This window comes from Aspergillus pseudoviridinutans (assembly GCF_018340605.1).
Source record: "Aspergillus pseudoviridinutans IFM 55266 DNA, scaffold_4, whole genome shotgun sequence".
In the NCBI taxonomy this organism is placed as follows: domain Eukaryota; kingdom Fungi; phylum Ascomycota; class Eurotiomycetes; order Eurotiales; family Aspergillaceae; genus Aspergillus; species Aspergillus pseudoviridinutans.
In genome coordinates this window covers 456,718-475,709 of record NW_025091284.1, presented here as the reverse complement: position 1 = coordinate 475,709, position 18,992 = coordinate 456,718, and the positions used below count along the sequence as shown (strand labels likewise).

General features: G+C 49.8%; 7 protein-coding genes across 7 annotated transcripts; 6 read left to right on the top strand and 1 right to left on the bottom strand.

Annotated features, from left to right (window-relative positions):
• Positions 1-4,175: 4,175 nt before the first annotated feature.
• On the top strand, positions 4,176-4,466 carry Asppvi_005599 (uncharacterized protein; the record flags this gene model as incomplete). Its single annotated transcript, XM_043301517.1, has 2 exons — positions 4,176-4,272; positions 4,342-4,466. 2 exons carry the CDS (start codon positions 4,176-4,178, stop codon positions 4,464-4,466), a joined length of 222 nt encoding a protein of 73 aa, XP_043157452.1.
• A 454-nt stretch (positions 4,467-4,920) lies between these two features.
• On the top strand, positions 4,921-5,880 carry Asppvi_005598 (uncharacterized protein; the record flags this gene model as incomplete). The annotated part of the gene is made up of 1 exon (XM_043301516.1): positions 4,921-5,880. One exon carries the CDS (start codon positions 4,921-4,923, stop codon positions 5,878-5,880), a length of 960 nt encoding a protein of 319 aa, XP_043157451.1.
• A 1,659-nt stretch (positions 5,881-7,539) lies between these two features.
• Asppvi_005597 (putative MFS transporter) lies at positions 7,540-9,198 on the top strand (the record flags this gene model as incomplete). Its single annotated transcript, XM_043301515.1, has 2 exons — positions 7,540-7,724; positions 7,857-9,198. The coding sequence occupies 2 exons, from the start codon at positions 7,540-7,542 to the stop codon at positions 9,196-9,198; spliced, it is 1,527 nt and encodes a 508-aa protein (XP_043157450.1).
• Positions 9,199-12,610: 3,412 nt separating this feature from the next.
• Asppvi_005596 (putative proteinase) lies at positions 12,611-14,958 on the top strand (the record flags this gene model as incomplete). The annotated part of the gene is made up of 6 exons (XM_043301514.1): positions 12,611-12,853; positions 12,904-13,093; positions 13,143-14,396; positions 14,447-14,522; positions 14,588-14,648; positions 14,728-14,958. The coding sequence occupies 6 exons, from the start codon at positions 12,611-12,613 to the stop codon at positions 14,956-14,958; spliced, it is 2,055 nt and encodes a 684-aa protein (XP_043157449.1).
• Positions 14,959-15,244: 286 nt separating this feature from the next.
• Positions 15,245-15,754, top strand: Asppvi_005595 (GFA family protein; the record flags this gene model as incomplete). Its single annotated transcript, XM_043301513.1, has 2 exons — positions 15,245-15,328; positions 15,398-15,754. The coding sequence occupies 2 exons, from the start codon at positions 15,245-15,247 to the stop codon at positions 15,752-15,754; spliced, it is 441 nt and encodes a 146-aa protein (XP_043157448.1).
• A 424-nt stretch (positions 15,755-16,178) lies between these two features.
• On the top strand, positions 16,179-17,150 carry Asppvi_005594 (class II aldolase/adducin family protein; the record flags this gene model as incomplete). Its single annotated transcript, XM_043301512.1, has 3 exons — positions 16,179-16,389; positions 16,441-16,748; positions 16,794-17,150. 3 exons carry the CDS (start codon positions 16,179-16,181, stop codon positions 17,148-17,150), a joined length of 876 nt encoding a protein of 291 aa, XP_043157447.1.
• Positions 17,151-17,298: 148 nt separating this feature from the next.
• On the bottom strand, positions 17,299-18,240 carry Asppvi_005593 (homocysteine S-methyltransferase family protein; the record flags this gene model as incomplete). The annotated part of the gene is made up of 1 exon (XM_043301511.1): positions 17,299-18,240. The coding sequence occupies one exon, from the start codon at positions 18,238-18,240 to the stop codon at positions 17,299-17,301; it is 942 nt and encodes a 313-aa protein (XP_043157446.1).
• Between the last annotated feature and the right edge of the window lie 752 nt (positions 18,241-18,992).

The following is an 18,992-nucleotide window of genomic DNA, read 5'->3' as shown; positions in this document are numbered from 1 at the left end:
AAGGGCGAAAAATTTCCAACTCGAGCTTGGAGACTTGTCGAGAGTATCTCGGGAGCCATTGAAGGTATATAATAACTTGCCATTTACCCAAGTGGGTCAGCGGTTCTAAACAGACCCGGCCCCGAGTCTCACAGCTTCGTAAAAAATACAAGACCCAAGGCTGTGTTCGCCAATCATCATGGTTGATGCCATTGAGATCGATAATCAATGGTAAGCTTGTTATTACAGGAGGGGCCTCGCCGCTGATTGTTGGTTCTCCACTGGGTTGCCTTGACGCCATAATGCCGAATCCGAGCCGGAAATTCCGAATAAAATCTCAATGGATGAAAAATCAGGGATAACCCTTATCATATCGACCGATTCAGCAAAGGACGCGGTGCAAGACGAAAGTGACATTGTCGTCGTCCTGATCCGCTTTGATTTGTTCTCTCAGTGGCAGCGGCTTTGAGTGGGTCGGCGTCGGCGTCGGGCCCCCCTTAGGCCGGCTTATTCTGAACCTTCCGCTGCGTCAGCCAGCCAGGACCAATCAATGGGCTTCTGCGGTTTGGCCAAGAGCTCGGCGGAATTAGGAGTGCTTCCTCCTTCCGCTGACTCAGCGGCTACGGACCAATCTGGCAGCGATTTTACTCGGCATCTCGATGGTTTGGTTTCAATTGACTCACTTTTTTCTAGAACACGTTTGTTCTGGACCGTAGATACTGACTGTTTATGAGTAATCCCCGGTGGAGAATTATCCAATGCAGCCGAGACCAGATAGTTGCTACACATCATCGACGGTTTCAAGTCAATCTGCCGCAGCTTTGCTGATCGGCGGAGATCTCGGAAGGCGTCGACATGGAGATAAGAACTATCAATGGATATTCAGTCTTAAATTCGGCTGCTTTGGGCTGTAACGATGTGAGTGGGTCTTGTCACTAGCAATTTTGCATCTGCGTACACATGGCATGCTATGAAGCCTCGGTTTTCTTCTTTGCAATTTTCTTTGTTGTCATGTCTTCCTATGCGTAGTGAGAGAATTCTTACGCCATATCTAGCATTACTGTGCAACACTGCCTCGGCGGACGTATCCCAMAGGATTGGGAACTTTCTCTTTCAGTGCTCCCCTCAGCGTCATGCCTACCTGGAAGAGGTCCATGTCGCAGACCCGGACTTAGACTAACACTTATACGAGCTCAGCCTTATTATGCATGCATGTAGTCCATGCAAAGTGCGTCAGCTTATGACAAAGATGATGTAGTTCTTGCTGACAGGATCGCCGGCACCTGCCGGTGGCGCATTTTCTTTTTTGAGTTGGCGGAACCTTCGCGGTCTTGTTGACAGCCTAACTGTTCATATTGCATGAATATGCCAATATGGCCATATCTATGTAAACTGCAGAGGAATGATTAGGGACACTGACTTTCCCAGAGGCACCAGTAGTTAAGAGTATTTTAGAGTTTTCAGAGACCAGATAATGTTATTTTGCTCATAGATGATAATGATAATGTGCTCTAATATGCTCATCCATTGTCATTGTGGTACAGTTGCTGACAGCTTCGTGTTACCTCGCCTGCAATATACGGCTCAGTCCCATGAGGACTCTCCGGTCCTCGCTGTTTATCCAGTCCTAGCTACGTTGATTTGCTTTACCAAATTCAGGTGGGGTCATATACTAATTCGGTTTCCCTGTGGTTGGGTCCAGCAAAGATATAAATACATATGCACAAGTGCTGAGAGACATGTTTATGAAAGAAATCCAAATGCCGTCGCTCCGATCCGCCTCTGACTCCCTCTCTCTATTCTGTCACCAAAAGTCTGCCCTTATCATCTAAGTTAGTTAACTATTAGGCCTTGAATCCTTCTTTACTGTAGAGCAGATAAAAAGTCTTAGCAATCGTGTTGTATGTCTTCTGCAGCAGCCTTCGGAGGTCATTAAAGGCGAGTAATCATTAAAGAATCTGGCGATAAGAATCATTCACATTTTTAAAATATTGGCCCTTCTATTCAAGTTGATGGTGATTGAGACCCAGTTAACTAATAATCATTCCCTACTGAGATCCAAGACTCTCATTGCGACTCCACCAGGGATCTTTTAAAATTTCAGACATAGTGGCTCTCTCTGCAGGATTAAGCTTTGTCATCCTGGATATCACTCTCTTTGTTTCAGTGTCAAGATTTGGAAAAACCTCTTCCTTCCACTGGTCGAATCGCATGCTTGGATCATCAGCGGTTGCCTCCGATAATTCCATCAAAATATTGCCCCATCCTTCGTCGTTAACATGTGACACCAGCTCAGGAGGGACAGGGCCGAAGAATGTTATCAAACGGCCTAAGATCTCCAGCTCAGGTTCGATTCCCGCTTCCCTTAGTTCTTTGAAGTCAGGATGTAGAGTTTCCCTGCCGGTTATGACATAGAGGAACTGTGAGTAATGTTAAGCGGGGTTGCTCGTTAACAGTGAATAGTCCAACTTACAAGTAGCCCATAAGAAAACACGTCAGAAGGTTTACCAATACCCTTCCCTATTTGCCCCTCTGGACTGCGCCACATCACGTTCCCTATTCTAGCATTGAGGAGCCTTTTGCCTTCCAGCTCCAAAGAGCCCTCCAGATCGGATAATACCACTCGCTCTATTACAAACTGGCCTTCGTTGTTTTTCCTACAGTCCACCATGGCATTGTCCGGCTTTATGTCTAGACGTGACACTTGTCAGCACAGTTGATGAAGTGATATTTGATTGCCTTGCAACCAACCCAAGTGTATCCAGTTTTTTGGCGTGAAAGCTCTCCACTGCCTTCCCGACCTGTTGCAATATGAATTTTCTTGCTTTGAGAGATAGATTTGAGTTGTTCTGTACTAGGGAGAGCAATTCATGCTCAAAATATTCATAAACGAGAATGAGTTCGTTTTCGCTGACATCCGCATGTGTTCGAAGTTGACAAATATCTGGAAACTCCTTTTTGAGGATTATGGAATGTTCGAATATCGACTTGGAAACAGGCTTCAAAACAAAGGGTCGACTCTCACAACTGAGATTCGTTGCCGTCTGATGTTAGTGGAATGTTTGGAAATACTAGCAAGATGATTGAAGAAATTGAGACTTACTGTGCAAGGTAGATATTCAGCTCCGGGTTCCTTGGATGAGCTTTGAGTACCCTATCACGCACGTAGACGCGGCCGGAGGCGCCAACAAGTGTTGAGGACATCCTGCCACTGATTCCTTTTAACTTGCCGAGATGAACAAAAACAGGATACGGATGAGGTTTGATTCGTAACGAGTAGCGGTGCCACATGACAGCGAGATTGCCACTGTCGTCCGGAGCGTGACGGCGTCAACCAGTTTTGTAGCTCACTTAGCAACTTCATCAGCTTGCGATGTTGCAAGCTTCGGCGATTTTGCAAGATGAACAGTCATTGTTCTAAAGCTTTCTGCCTGATCGATCACGGCTGATAGGGTGTATGTACTGAAAACATTTCTCGTTATCGTCGCGGAGAAGGTCAATCTCACTAAAATAAATTCAGAATTGAACAAGAAAGGTTGCTCAAAATCTAGACTAGAAATTGATTCCCAATGGCCGGCGCAACGTCGGACTTACATATGATCCGTCTAGCTTCTTGAGGCTAAAATCTCCATGGGATGTCCAGCTATTTTAAGTACGTCAGGCAAGGGATGAAAAAAGCATCTCTATTGGTTAGGTTCCAGATTGAACTTCGCTGTACCTGGCGCCCCAATTGTTCACAAACACTTGGGCTGCCAATCTAGATACAGCTACAGAAATCCGCTACTATTATGTTTCGATTCTTGCGGCCGTTGCGAGTTCCTTCACCAGTCAGCCAGCATCTCGAACCCTGTTCTCTTCTCAGCGCCAATGTGGGAAGCAAAGCCAGCACGGTGTCACATCCCCCGCCAGATAACTTAGCCCCAGCGACAGCTTCGGAAGTACCGGTCCCATGTTAGTAGCATTATTTACTCTCACTTGTAATTTCCTACGTCGCTGACTCCACTGTAGTACATGATCCTTATATGTACACCAGTGGAAGATGGCTTCATCGGGACAAGCTGGAAAGAAACTCTCGGCGCGTTTTGTTTGACTTCTCAGCGCTTTGTGATAGGGCCGTCCATCTATGCCCAGGAGCAACCAAGATCGTCAAATATGAAAAGAGAGAAGGTGGATTTAACAGAGCCTTTCTTTTCACAATGGACACAGGTTCATGTGTTGTGGCGAGATTACCGACCGGTATTGCTGGCCCGCCAAGGTTGACGACCAATTCTGAAGTCGCAACGATGACATACTGTAGGACGAATTCAAATACTTTATTCTTCGGGCAGTTGACATGCTGACTGATTGCTGTTTCTCGTATAGTACAGTCCAAGATCTCGCTTCCAATACCGAAAATCCTGGACTGGAACGATAATCCGTCAAACCCCATCGGCACAGAATATATCTTCCAGGAGCACGTTGCTGGTGTTCAGCTACACCAAATGTAGCACAAAATGAACTCGGAACAACATATGCTGTGTGCTAAGATGCTTTCATTGGCGATGAGAGATATGGCATCCTTGGACTTTCCGGCCTATGGCAGTCTATATTTCTCCGATGCGCCGCTCGAGTCGCACATGAAGATTCCCTTTGAACAGGACTTCTGTATTGGTCCACATTGCAGTCCGGTTTTCTGGAACAGGAATCCGGGGGAGCTTGAGCTCTACGGCGGTCCAACTCCTAACTGCGGTCCTTATCAGTTCCATGATTCTCTACTCATTTTTAGACAGCAGTTCTAACACACCGGGCGCAAATTAGGGAAAGACCTCACAAGTTATTGCCTAGGTTTGATAGAGAGGTTTCTCTCGATTACCAAAAGAAGATGCTGGCAATCGCGACGTTCTTCCTCATCAAGAATCAATTCAAGATCACATCAATCTCTTGAAAATAAGTAAAGAAGTAATGCTGAAGTTGATCAAAGATAAGCGCATGCAGGATGCGGCTACTCCAGCTCTGCTTCATCCTGATTTTCACAAGAGAAATATTTATGTCTCAGCCCAGGACCCAACCGTTATGACTGGCGTGCTCGATTGGCAATCAGCAAGCATTGAGCCTGCGTTCATTTATGCCAATGAGACTCCTGATTTTGCTGCACTCCCTGAGGAGACGGAGGGAAACATCTTTGAGGACGGACAAGACGAACAAAAAGTTCCTGGTCAAAAGGAACGAGAATGGAAAGACGCGTTGATATGTTACCAGACATACGATGTGTGCATGAAGGGTCTTGCTCCTAAACTACGCCTCGCAAGGTTACTCGATCCGATTTTGTTTCGAATCTTCCAATACTTTCATACGACGTGGAGAGACAGCGCCACGGCGCTCCGTCAAGAGTTAATTGAGCTTTCAGCTCGCTGGACAGAACTGGGACTACAGGGCTCTTGCCCATTTTCTCCAACTGAAGAAGAATTGAAGAAGCACGCTCGAGATTATGAAGACTTTGAGACTGTTCAAAAACTTAAACTCTGGCTAAGAAACTCCCTCCATACCAACTCTGATGGCTGGGTTCCGAATGATGTATGGAACGCTGCGAAAGACGCTCATCGCGCGGTCTACGACGAATGGATACAGACGGCCAGAGAATCTGAGTCTAGTGGCGAGGGCCTGACAGTAGCAAAGCAGACAAGTTGTGGCCGTTTGATGCTAGATAACAGCGAAAGTCAGGCAAGGAGAAATTTCACGTGGCGGCGTGGCTTAGTCGCAGAGCTCATAAAGTACTGTCGAAGGAACACATGTCCACCAGGACATGTTAAGGACATCGTGGTTCCTACGGATGGAGGCGATCTAGGCGTCACAAGCCAAGGAACAACCACACCGCCGAGTGGCACACATGTAGGCTCAGGGCGAGGGTCAGCTGCCATTTAGCGGGTACTCGGCCGAGATATTGTAATATCTTGGCTTAAGCTCCCACGTCCTTGGCCGGCTCCTGCGACGGTGGCTGAAAGGAACCGAACCTCTGGGCGGAAGCCACGACGCCATCTCAACCAGACGCAAGGAACACCCTTCTGTCGAATGATCGACTGACAGGTGCTCCAGTAAACAAAACCGATTCTGCTCTAGAATATTCCGTATATTGACGGGCTATTTACTCTGCCAAGAAGGTCTGAATACGAGGTAGMAAGTCCTTTCTGACTCCACTACCTCCTTTGCTGGGCATCATCGACTCAATACGAAGGATACTTCTCTACATTTGTCTAGAGGGCGCTGTTCCAAATATTCTCATTGTCTACAACGCTCTAGCCAGCAAAGGTAGTGGGAACTAAAACCCGCAGCGCTTGAGCTCCGCGGAGGATTCATCAATGCGACGCATATTGGCTAGATCGATGACGAGGGTCAACCAGCTAGCTCAGGGATTGTTGAACGGCTTCACTCACGCTAGGCTGGGAAGAACGCGACGCGACCTTGGCCAGTCGCAATCTTGACTCGGCTTAACGTGACAAATCTTCGATGACCGCGGAAAGTCCGAGCCACCGATTGATGGGTCATGGCTAAGAGACCAAGCCAAGTGCAGACATCGGAGATGCTGCGAGACCAGCAAGCTCCAACTCTAAATCTAGTCAATGGGAGTGGCAGGCAAATATCCTTGTCTTGGGACGGCAGAGCTTCCAAAAGCGTACTAGATTCGCTGGTGGCAATAAACATGGCACATGATATAGTTGTTCGATAAGAACTATTGGCGTATGCAGAGCTGAGATAAGCTTCAAAGCAATATACCTTGATTTCTCAGACTTCTTAGTGTTCGACAATAGTCTTGCTGAAACAAGCCAGTTTAAGGGAAGCACGGGCTATTACGTGCCTCTGCCAACACCTGTGGAGCACCAGCATTGTACAGATTTAAAGAGCACGACGCTCCGAGACCCAGATTTTACAGCAAAAGGTTTAATGCTGTGGCATTAGTTGCGCCACCGGACAACCTCCGACTTCAACCAGATCGCTTTGGGCAACACCCAATATTGGGAAGCAAACGGCGTAATCAGCACGGACCCTGAAACGTGGGGGAACCMACAAAATACCAGTCGTGGCGGGATATGTGGCAGTATGGAGCGAGCCAGCCAACGGCAAGTGGCTACGGGACATTTTAGCCTGTAGTCTAAACCTTCTCAGTCTTCATTATTGGGCTTCTCCGCATCTGTCAGGATTACTTCTGGGTCATCATCACCCAAGCAGCCAATCAGTTATTTCCCCGCGTTTCCCCAGAAAAGCCACGCCCCAGCAGAATCCCCTCCCCCCGTGTATCTACCCCTAATGATCCATCTCCTACAGAACTTTCCTACTCCGCTGTCCAATCCCGGGCTTTCGCAGTCCCTCCGTCCCGTGGGGGTTCCCGTCAAGGTAGGACTGCATAGCTTGCAGACATCATCGTGTAATCGTGCAGTATGGCGGCAGTTCGAGCGCGTAGTATATAAAAGATGGCCGATCCCTTCTTTCTTCTGCAAGTTCCACAGCGCAGACTCTGTCGCTTCTCTAACTCAGTTTTCTTCTTTTTTGATAAAACCCTTTTTGTTATCGGCTGGCTCGATCAACATGGGTGAGGAAATCACCAACAAAGACCTTCTGGGGGAGAAGGCTGAGATGACCCACGAGGAGGTCATCCAGCTGGCTCAGTTGACCGAAGAAGAGAAGAGGATTGAGAAGAAGCTGCGACGACGTATTGACTCTGTCATTATGCCGCTTGTTATTCTCGTTTATCTCATGAACTATATTGATCGGTAAGAATGCTTTCCTGTAATTGCGTCGAGCTGTTTGCTTGCTCTCCGCCAGTCATCGGTCGCACATGTTCTCTTCGACCTTTTCTACGTTGTAACACGGTTGTGCCACCAGAACTGACTTTCTTTTCGAAGAAACAATTACCCGGCTGCTCGTCTACAAGGGCTCGAAAAAGACCTAAAGCTCAGCGACGCCAACTATCAAACCGGTCTTTCCATTTTGTTCGTCGGGTACATTCTTATGCAAGTGCCGTCCAACCTGATCTTGAACTATATGGGACGGCCATCGCTATATCTGGGATTCTTCACCGCCGCATGGGGCCTGGTCTCGCTGCTGACGAGCCAGGTCAAGAGCTTCGGTGGAATCGTCGCCTGCCGGTTCATCCTGGGTCTGGTTGAGGCTCCATTCTTCGCTGGTGTGCTCTTCTACCTCTCCAAGTGGTATACCAAGAAGGAGCTAGCTCTGCGTATGAGCATCTTCTACTCGGGCTCCCTGCTCAGCGGAGCATTCGGAAATCTCATCGCGGCCGGTATCCTAAAGGGACTCAATGGGAAACACGGCCTCGCAGCCTGGAAATGGCTGTACATTATTGAGGGCTCCATCACCATAGCCATCGGCCTCGCGGTCATGGTATTCCTGCCCGACTTCCCCTCCACCTGGAAGCTCCTCTCCGAAGAGGAACGCCACGTCGCCAACCGCCGACTAGCCATCGAAGCCGCCGATGCCGACGTGGATGAAGCCGGCAAAATGAGCCAGGTCAAGGGTCTCAAGCTCGCCTTCAGTGACATCAAGACCTACGTTCTCGCCATCGCCTACATGTCCATCACCGGCGCCAGCGGCTTCCAGAACTTCTTCCCCACCCTCACGTCAACACTCGGCTACGACCACTTCATCTCCCTCCTGCTCGTCGCACCGCCCTACATCTTCGTCGTCTTCTACAGCTTAGTGCACTCGCACCTCTCCGACCGCTTCGGCAAACGCTTCTGGTTCTTCTTCTATCCCATCCCCGTCACCATCGTCGGCTTCATCATCTTCATGACAACCGACAGCTTCGGCCCAAAGTACTTCTCCTTCTTCCTCATGAACATCATCTTTGCCCAGAACGGCACCATCTACGCCTGGATCGGAAACGCCATTCCCCGTCCCCCGGCTAAGCGCGCCGCCGCCTACGCCTTCATCAACTCCATCGGTAACTCCGCCAGTATCTGGACCCCCTTCACCTACCGCCAGCAGGACTTCCCGCACTACCGTCCCGCGCTGGGAGTGTGTATCGGGCTGCAGACCCTCGGTGGCATCATGGCTATCTTCATGTATTTCCATCTGCGCTCGTTGAACAAGCGCATGGAGCGGATGGAGGATAGCGAGGTGACTCTCACGGATAAGGAGATGCGGCGGTTGGAGCGCACGGCGGAGATCGAGGGGATCGACATTGCGGCTGCGCGCCGGCTGCAGGAGGGATTCAGATATATCCTGTAATAGTTCGGAGTTATGATACTAGGCAATTTGTACAAGTTTGGAATGATTAAGTTCGTACCATATCCAGGAGTTTGTTTTTATTTTCATCCACATACATTATTTACCCACGGGTCAGAAACTCCTATATACAAACCCTGCATCATTATATCTCGTTACAACCATAAATGCCATGGCCTGCTTTGTCAACCTCAAACACGACTGCAACCATAAGATTCTGTGACAGCATACAAATTACGAACATACTCACAATCCGAGGCAAACCGCAGCATGCATCTCTGGAAACTGCTCACCGGCTGAAGCTCTCATCAGCCCTGCCAGAGACACCAATGTCCAACTTTTCGCAAACAAGGTCTCTCATACGTCCTGTACACCACTCCGCCGTCATCACGTAGAGGGGCGCTGGGAAGGAGTTCCGAGGGCTCTCCACTGCTCGAGACGGCGGTGGTCCCACATCACGTATCCGGGCGGCGAAGCTCGCGACGAGTATTTCTCGCGTACGGGGTAGGGGTCAGAATTCCCCAGGCAGCAGTAGGGAGTCTGACGTGTCATGGCATCTTTTGTAGTCCAAGTAGGTTTTCGTAGGACCCAGGACCTTATATAGCATGGAGATTTGTGTCGCGGTGTGTGAAGCGCGTCGCCCACGAACTATGACCGAGCTGGAGATTGATTTGTCGAGAAGCATTATAAAGCTATAATGACAAACTAAATCGAAGCTTCTTCAAAGCCCTCGATGTAACGGAGCTGTTGATAATTTTTGAGTTCCTGTTCGGCGATGGACAGCGACGCAAATGCCTATCCCGGTGTGGCAGAGGGCTGTCCCATATGCCATGCTCTCAGCTATCTCATAATATGCGTGTCAGTGGACAGGCTGTAGTTGTCCAGTGCAGGTCAAGAGATGGATATTTGACACACCAACTCAATAATCAGCATCTAAGACGAGCAAGGGAGGTAGTATCTGGAGCGATGTGAAGTGGCGAGCGGCTTAAACCATGGAACATGATCAACAGTGTGTTGTTCGCGATAAAACTCCTTCACGCAGGACCACGGCCTTGTGTGTACAAATTCCATCGACTGGTGGACGCAATACTTGTGTATAGAGCTCTGAGCACCACAATGAGCGGGATAGCGACAATGCAGAACGTGGGTGTTGAGAACCTACTGTATATAAGCGGACAATAATCGACTAGGATACCCAGGTGCTGGTAGGTGAGATTCAGCTCAGCGTGAATGCTGCTGTTCTGCATATTAATCCATCCCACAAGCTGAGGGCCAAATTTGCCGTAATATGCTCCACGGTGGGAATATGAACCTGAAAACCTCCACTCTTCTTGTAATGAGGGAAGGGATTCTTCCAGTTCCACCTCTAGTTACCAATCTTGTCCATACGTTGATCTGGTCATCTTCGGCACGGGTGTAGGCCGTACCATTGATCATGGTAGTCATACCTAAGCCTTTCCCGCACGCGGGCTCTCAACCTTGTTGCCCATGTAGGTCTGCGGGACAGACTGGTAGCCATAGTCAATTCAGGACCCGAAGGCAGTACCATAGTTGCTGGTGTTGTAAACCAGGGTGTTGGCCACATGCACCACCTCCGACGACAATGTACCTCAGCCCGGCATTGCTGTAAGTGAGTAACGAGGAGGGATATATATAAGAGAGAGACGTAGAGGAGGTATACAGAGGATGGAGAATTGATGGACAGGAAAGGGCGACGGCGGTATTTATGCTTCTACAGCCTCATTGATGGAGAGGCAGAGGGAGAGCAAAATGCTGACATACAAAGAGGAATCATCTGCTCAGTTTCTGAGACTCAACCCCTTTCAGCCCGTCAAAGAAATCGACAGTATGACCAGACGACTTAGAGGCAAACAGGTTTATGGAAAAGAGCGGAATACTAAATTAACGCCTGCCTGCCTGCTTGCTTCACTCCAGATGCATGTACCCAGGTGTCGTAATCTTTCGCGTTGAGATCCCAAAGGGATTGATGAGAGTGTAGACAGCGGTTGTTCTTTATCGCTGGACATCAAAGACTGTCAATTACACGGCAAACATGCAGTTTTGAGGGCTGTCTTGCAAACTTGGAACTGTTAATCTTTTTTGTCTTTTCGTACTATGTCTTTACTTGTAGAATGACCCGCTTGCTGGCAATAAGAGAGAATCTGAAGTTGAGAAGACGTTAAAATGTGGACGTATCCAAACCATAGAGTTGAGCCGCTGTGGATTATCAGAAGACAAGGGATAAAATCAACGGCTAATCCGGGCAAGATGTGTGCAAACAAGGAGTTGCGATGACAGTGTCAACGGCTCGGAGTAAATCACCGCGACGCCATACAATCAGCGTATTGATAATGATCAGTTTGAAAAAGAGAAAAAGAGGATTCGAGCGAGGAATCTCCACCATTCCACCGACAAATCGCAGTCCTGTCTGTCCGAATTTTATCCAAATTGGCGAGCTGTCCGCCAGTAAGGAGTTGCGGATTGTAGGAAGCCATGGATGCGGGAAGGAGCAAGTCAAGGTCAGGATCGACATGAACTATCGATACATCAAGTAGATAGCAGCGCAGAAGCAAAGCAGTGACTGCCTCGTTGCAGCTAGATCGACAAATAGTTGATTCAGACCACAGCAGCGCATCGTCTATTCAGGGGAGAACCATACAGTGCCTTGCTTGAGGGATCTGCTTCCGTTTATGGTTGAACGATATACATGCGACAAGAGGCGATCCCGAGGCCTACTCCTCTTCGACGTTCGAGAGCTAGGATTAAGAGGCCAATCAAATCTAGGATCTCCTCATCAGTTTTGAAGTGAGCCTCAGCTATCTGTCAAGGCCACTTTGAATCTCAGCTCGAGACTGACTGCTGAGAGATCACATGACCGACACGGTACGCGTCACACAATAATAGGAGTAAAAGAATGATGATCTTGTGCCAATGCTGTCACTGCCAAAGTCCTGCCCTTGATAGCATTTTCCTTATCAGTTGAAATATGTCCCCCGCGTCAGGAACAGGCCTGACTTTGAAGGAAACCAATAAAAATTCGTGGTCTCTAAAAAAGACACTTCACCATAGAAGTTGGGACCGGGGTCGATAACTCAAGTTACTCCATCCTAGTGAGACACAGCAACCCCACTTAGGCCGATCACTGTCTCTGTTATTGGCCTCCGAACTGCATTCCTTCTAGCACAATTTGGATTTCACTGATCCAGTCAGATTTTGGGGGTCACTGCCGCCTCTTCCTCGTCCCAATTCATCGAGTTATGATTCGCTGTTGCTTGGCGCCCATGCCGACGATGGTCAGCAGCGGACTAGGTGCTGCACCTCAGCCCCTCAAAGTGCGCCATCCCTGTGGTTGGGGAAATGATTCATTGCAAGTCTTCCTCCAGGTCAAAATCCTCGAAATTCATCTTTAGGGATTATGGACTCATCCTCGCTCCATACCGTCAAGAGGGATTCCAACGTACCCATGGTTCTAGAAAAGCAGAATGGGACTTCCCGACCGTCTCCGCCTATTCCAGATCGGCGGAACAAGGCTCGTCCCATTGYCCTGGCGTTGATGGGATTGGCCGGTTTCTTGTGGTTGATGCTGCCTGACAGTGTCCATCAGTCAACAACAGAGGGAGAGAAGAACCCACCAGCGCCGGCGTTCAGTTGGGACCAGGTACGACAGGAGATCTATTTCGATTAGCCCCTATCTAACAGCATACGCAGATTACGCCTTCCAAGTCTCTGGAATACCATGACTGCTTCGACGGCTTCCAGTGCGCCCGACTTGAGGTGCCAATGGACTATCATCGGGAGACCGGTCAGGGCCGCCAGATGGCTATTGCCATTACACGCTTACCTGCGAAGGTCCCGGTGACAGACTCCCGGTATGGTGGCGCAGTTCTAATAAACCCCGGTATTGTCTACCGCCCCTTTCTCTCCATATCAGATTCTGATGAAGGCAGGGGGACCTGGAGGTTCTGGAGTCGGACAGGCTCTGTTGTCCGGTCGGGACATGCAGATGATCGTTGATGCGGAAACTGATCCTGCATTGCCCGCGAAAACTGCAAACTCGTCGGCTCGATACTTTGATATCATCGGCTTTGATCCACGAGGCGTTAACAACACAACTCCCGGGTTCAGCTGTTTCCCCAATTCATTTTCGCAGAGGAACTGGGACCTCCAGGTGGAGGCGGACGGCATGCTGGGTAGCTCTGACGATTCCCTGATGCGCAGTTGGCAGCGTGCCCTTGCTCTTGGCGCTGCTTGCTCCAAGGCACTTCAGTCCGCGCCGGAGGGAACTGATGAAGCTCTTGGGGAGCATCTTAATACACCGCCTGTCGTGAGGGATATGCTTGAAATCGTTGAGCGACATGGTGAATGGCGGGAAAGACAAGGTCAGGTCGAACAAAGGGAGTACGATCGCACATACGGGTATGACCAACAACAGAGAATCGTGACACGAACCAAGTGGAAGAGAGGCCAAGAGAAGCTCCTGTACTGGGGCCGTTCGTACGGAACTGTGCTCGGAAGCACCTTTGCAACAATGTTTTCTGATCGGATCGAGCGTGTTTTACTGGACGGTGTGGTTGATATCGACAAGTACTACACTGGGGAAGGAGATGACTCGATTGCTGATGCTGACGCAATCTTCGACCGTTTTACATTCTACTGCGACACATCTGGGCCAGATGGATGTCCCTTCTATACACAAGGAGGCCCTGCAGCCATCAAAGCCGCATATCTGGAACTAGAAGCGGCGCTATACAATGCATCAGTGCCAGTAGCACCGTCAGCCACACGAGGGCCTGAGGTCGTGACGTGGACCGATCTGAAATCTATTCTTCGCTACTCGGTGTACCAACCTCTATTTGTATTTCCTCTGCTAGCACAATACGCAAAGTCACTGGCCGAGGGTGATGGGTCTCCGATAGCCGACTTCAAACAGCAATCTCGCTCGCCTTCGTGCCCATCTAACCAATGCATGCAAACAGGGCCGTGGTCTGACGAGTGTCTTGAGAAGGGGGCGAATGAACTCTATGTTATGTCGGCAATCTTATGCTCCGATGCCCCATATATACGTGACATGGACCAAGCACGTTTCCAAGAAGCATGGGCGTCTCAGAAAGCCCTGAGTTTTACCTTGGGGGATTATTGGGCTGCTGTCACTGCACTAGGGTGCGTTGGACACAAGTCGAGGCCGAAATGGCATTTGACAGGTATGCCGGCCATCAATCTAATACGCTCCTTTCTCACCAAATCTTGATAGGGCCGTACATAGGCAATACATCTCATCCAATTCTTCTTGTGAGCAATACTTTGGACCCAGTCACTCCGTTGAGAAGGCAGGTCTCCAATCTCATGTTCTCTCCGCAATTCCACCACTATGCTGACTGTTGGTGATTTACAGTGCGAAGAAGATGTCTAAAAATTTCCCTGGGTCGGTCGTACTCCAACAAGACTCAGAAGGAGTAAGCATTATCCCTCCTACCATTCTGTCACCCTACATTGCCAGAGAATGTCGTCAATTCCGACTCTAACCTCCTGTAGCACACCACCTTAGCCGCACCATCGCTGTGCGTGAGCAAGGCTATTCGCGCTTACTTCCAGAGCGGCGTGTTGCCCGATCCGGGAACGGTCTGCGGTGCGGACTTGAAGCCGCTGTTGGGGAAATCAGGGTCCTTTCAGGCAATGAACGCTGAAGATAGAGCCTTATACGACGCGTCGATGAACATGGTTGCTCAAGCCAACCAACTGGGCCGAAGGCTGCCGTTCACCTAAAAAGACCTTGTCTTCAGAAGAGCATACTCTTTTTCAGAGATCGTTTATCACGATAACACTCGCAAGCCTGTATTTATCTCCACTTTTGTCCGCAAGCGCGGGGTTCTTTTGCGCCCTGTTGACACTCCTGCTTACATAACACTTTACCCCTCTTCTTTTTTACAGCTCTTTGCTGCTGACTGGAAACAAGCACAATTTATTCAGCTTCGCATTGAGTGAATCGTTTCCAAAAAGAAATAAATTGGACAGTAGAAACCGAAACGATCAGAATCAATTTCTAGTCAACATGTCTCAAAAGTCTTATACAGGCACCTGCCTCTGCAACGCTGTGACGTACCGGATTGATCTCCCCGACTCCACAACTCCCAAGGTCCTTATTCTCCCCCGGCAGTCTTCAAGCTTTCGCCAGTCATTCACTGACCTGCAACTCGTCTCATAGGTTATTCTCTGCCATTGCATTAGCTGCAAACGCTACACTGGCTCCGGCTTCTCCGCCAACATTGTCGTCCCCAAGACAAGCCTCCACTGGACCAAGGGCCAGCCGAAACTTTACATGGATAAGAGCGAGAGCGGCGCAGATGTTCCCCGGAAGTTCTGCGGGGACTGTGGGACGCCCTTCACGTCTGAGCCGAGTGGCCAGGACGAAGTCATTGTTATCAAATCGGGGACGCTGGATGATCAGTACAGGGATGAATGTGGGGAGTTGGCAATGGAGATCTGGTGTTTGCGCAAGGATAAGTGGGTTGAGCAGATGAAGGATGAGAATATCACGCGGCTGGACAAATCTATGGGCTAGTGGACGGTCTTTTCCTGTGGTGGTTTCTGCGATAGACGTATAGACCGGTTGAATAACAGATATATATTGTCAACTTCAGTTTTCGCTTTAGGCTCTTGAGAAGCCTGAAGTGATTGAAGGTACACGGTCGTACCTGGAATCGAAGCTAAATCATAGCCATGAGTAAAACCACGGCCTTGAAATGATAACCATGGTCTGATGATTCGGTTGATGGGGTACTAAGCCTCGGAGGCTGATCGGCAATGCAGGGCGCAGCAAACTTACCCCGCTTAGAACAACAGACTCCGCATAATCCGGGGTTGATGTCACCACCTGATTACAAACCTAGTCCTCAATTTTCGCTCATCTTTAACATAATACAACTATCCTATAACCCTCGCAAATCAATAAGAGATATATTGATATATAAAATAGCCCTGTCGAAATGGCCCCTCCAACCACCACAGAAACCGTCGCTTCCAATGTCACCCTCCGATCTCCAGAGTCTTCCCAGGCAGCCGGTGCGGAAAAAGCGAAGGTCAAGATGACAATGCCCAAGCAACCCGTATTCGAGAACAAAATGGAAGAGCGCCAGTACCTCAAGGGGCGCTTAGCGGCCGCGTTTCGCATTTTCGGCAAGTATGGATACGACGAGGGTATGACCACCATAGTCCCCGGAATGTATTTCCACTGATTGACAATGATAGGTGTGGCCGGCCACATCACGCTGCGCGACCCGGTCGAACCGGACACGTTCTGGGTGAATCCGTTCGGCGTAGCATTCTCGCAGATCAAGGCGTCTGATTTGATCCGCGTGAATCACGAAGGGCAGGTCATCGACGGAGGCGAGGTCCGCTTGCTCAATGCCGCGGCATTCATGATTCATTCCGCAATTCATGCTGCTAGACCAGATGTCGTGTGTGCGGCGCACAGCCACAGCCTGCACGGCCGAGCGTTCTGCACGCTGGGACGACCGCTGGATATTATCACGCAGGATTCGTGCGCATTCTACAAGGTACGCTTGCCAGGACGAGCTGTGTGTATCTGCTGACGATTACAGGACCACATTGTCTACAAGCAATTCAACGGCGTTGTTCTTGCTGAGGAGGAAGGCAAGAACATTGCTCAAGCTCTTGGGGATAAGAAAGCGGCTTTGCTGCAGAACCATGGGCTTCTGACGGTCGGACGGTCGGTTGAAGAGACAGTCTTCTGGTTTGTTTCTCTGGAGAAGTGCTGCTATGCGCAGCTATTAGCAGATGCTGCGGCTGCAGGACGGGGCGGACAGACTATTAAGATTGATGATGCAGATGCTGCATTTACTTACAAGACGGTTGGGACACCGATGGCTGGGTGGTTCAGTGCGAAGCCCATGTTTGATGTGATTCATCAGGAGACGAACGGGGACTATTTGAAGTAGGCAGGTATCTCATTCTGCAGGCAAGTACAGCGCAGGCGCGTTTCTCAAATCGAATATAATGCTTGATCTTGTCAAACTATGTACACTCTCAGCGAGAAAGCTATATCCAATGCGTATGACAGTACTCTACATACTCCCAACGCAGGGTCTATTTGATGCACCGTTTAGCGATAGCTTCCAGATGCTCTTCGTCGGTACCGCAGCAACCCCCAATAACCTTGACATTAGGAACCAACGGCAACACGCCCTCAAACCCATCCGTAAAGACGGAAATATCCCCCCGATCAAGAGTCTCACTATTGTCCAGCTCATCATGACTCTTGAGACTCGCATTCCCCTTGATCAACCCAATTCTCGCCCGCACATCCTCCGGCACATCACGCAACGCCGCAGAAATCCGCACCGGATGTGCACAGTTAACACCATAGTACACCACGTACCCCCCGGTCTTCTCATCGACCGTGCGAATAGCGCTCTCCAAGCTCCTCCCACCAAGCAACCGCCCATCAGACTCAATACTAAACGCCACAACAACCGGCAACCGCACCTCCCTCGCCAACTCCACCACCGCAATCGCCTCATTCAAATTCGTCACCGTCATAATCGCCAACAAATCCACCCCCGCATCCGCAAGCACCTCAACCTGCTCTCTGTATCCCTCACGCGCATCCTCCAGCGTGATCGACTCACTCGTATCCTCGTACGCGTCCCGGAGAGGCCCCATCGTCCCGCTGATGACGATTGGGATATTGTTCTCCCCGCCCTTGGCGTTATTCCTGACTTCCTTGGCTAGTCGTACCGCGGCGCGATTAAGATCGAGGAATTTCTCGGTGGAGAGACCCAGGGGTTGCGCCCAGGGTGTGGCGCCACGCCAGGTGCGGGTGTCTAGGACGACACCTGTGCCGTTGGTGGCGGCGATAGAGATGTATGAGTTGTAGTAGTGGGAGATGAGTTTGCGGCTGGACTCGGAGTCGACTAGAGGTAGGGAGGAGAAGCACGGGAGGTGGACTTTGTCTTTGTAGACGAGGCATGTTTCCATGCCGGATTCTGTGAGGAAGGGTTTTGGGGAGATGAGTTGTGGAAGGGCCATGTTGAGTAATGCTGTTTATTGGTATAGAGACACGTGTAAGAGCAGGGATATGGAATGCTTGAATGAAAAGGATAGAATGAGTGTGGTTGAAATAAAGTCTCGACTCTCTGGCCGCCTGGCGGATATTGATGGATCCCCGCACAGTGGGGATGCCATTGTGGAGACAGGAGAAAAATATCCACATTGTACGTAAAGGTTGAGACCATAGTCATACTACAATACCAACCCCCATCCTCTTATCCACCCTCCGAATAGAGCTCACCAGGCTCCCCTCGAAGCAACCGCTCACCAGCTCAATACTAACGCAACAGCCGGCAACTCCACAGTCGACAATGGAAAAGGGCAGAGGGAGAAGATGGCTTAGCGGGCCACCTCCTCAGCTGCCGATAGAAATCCCAGCAGTGCTAGGCATAGGCTTCAGAGGTGAGTCTCCTTGTCAATGCGCCAAGGTTCAAAGGACTGCGTCTTCATGAAATCCTCCGGTTCGGCGGTGGTGGTCGGGGTTGTCCTCCCCAGTTACTCAACGTAACGAGTACCTGGTGCCATGAGGGTGAGGAACGCCTCCCTTTTCCCCTGGTAAATTATGAGGCGACTGGTGTTAGCCTTGTCCTTATAAAAATTACGTTAATAGTATTATATTTACCTTTTTTCCTGGAGCTCCGGAACTCCCTCAGATTGGTGCTTGAGCCATCCAACGGCCTTGGCCGTCTCCTGCATCTGAACAGGAACCGCCTTCAAGAACCTAGGCGTCG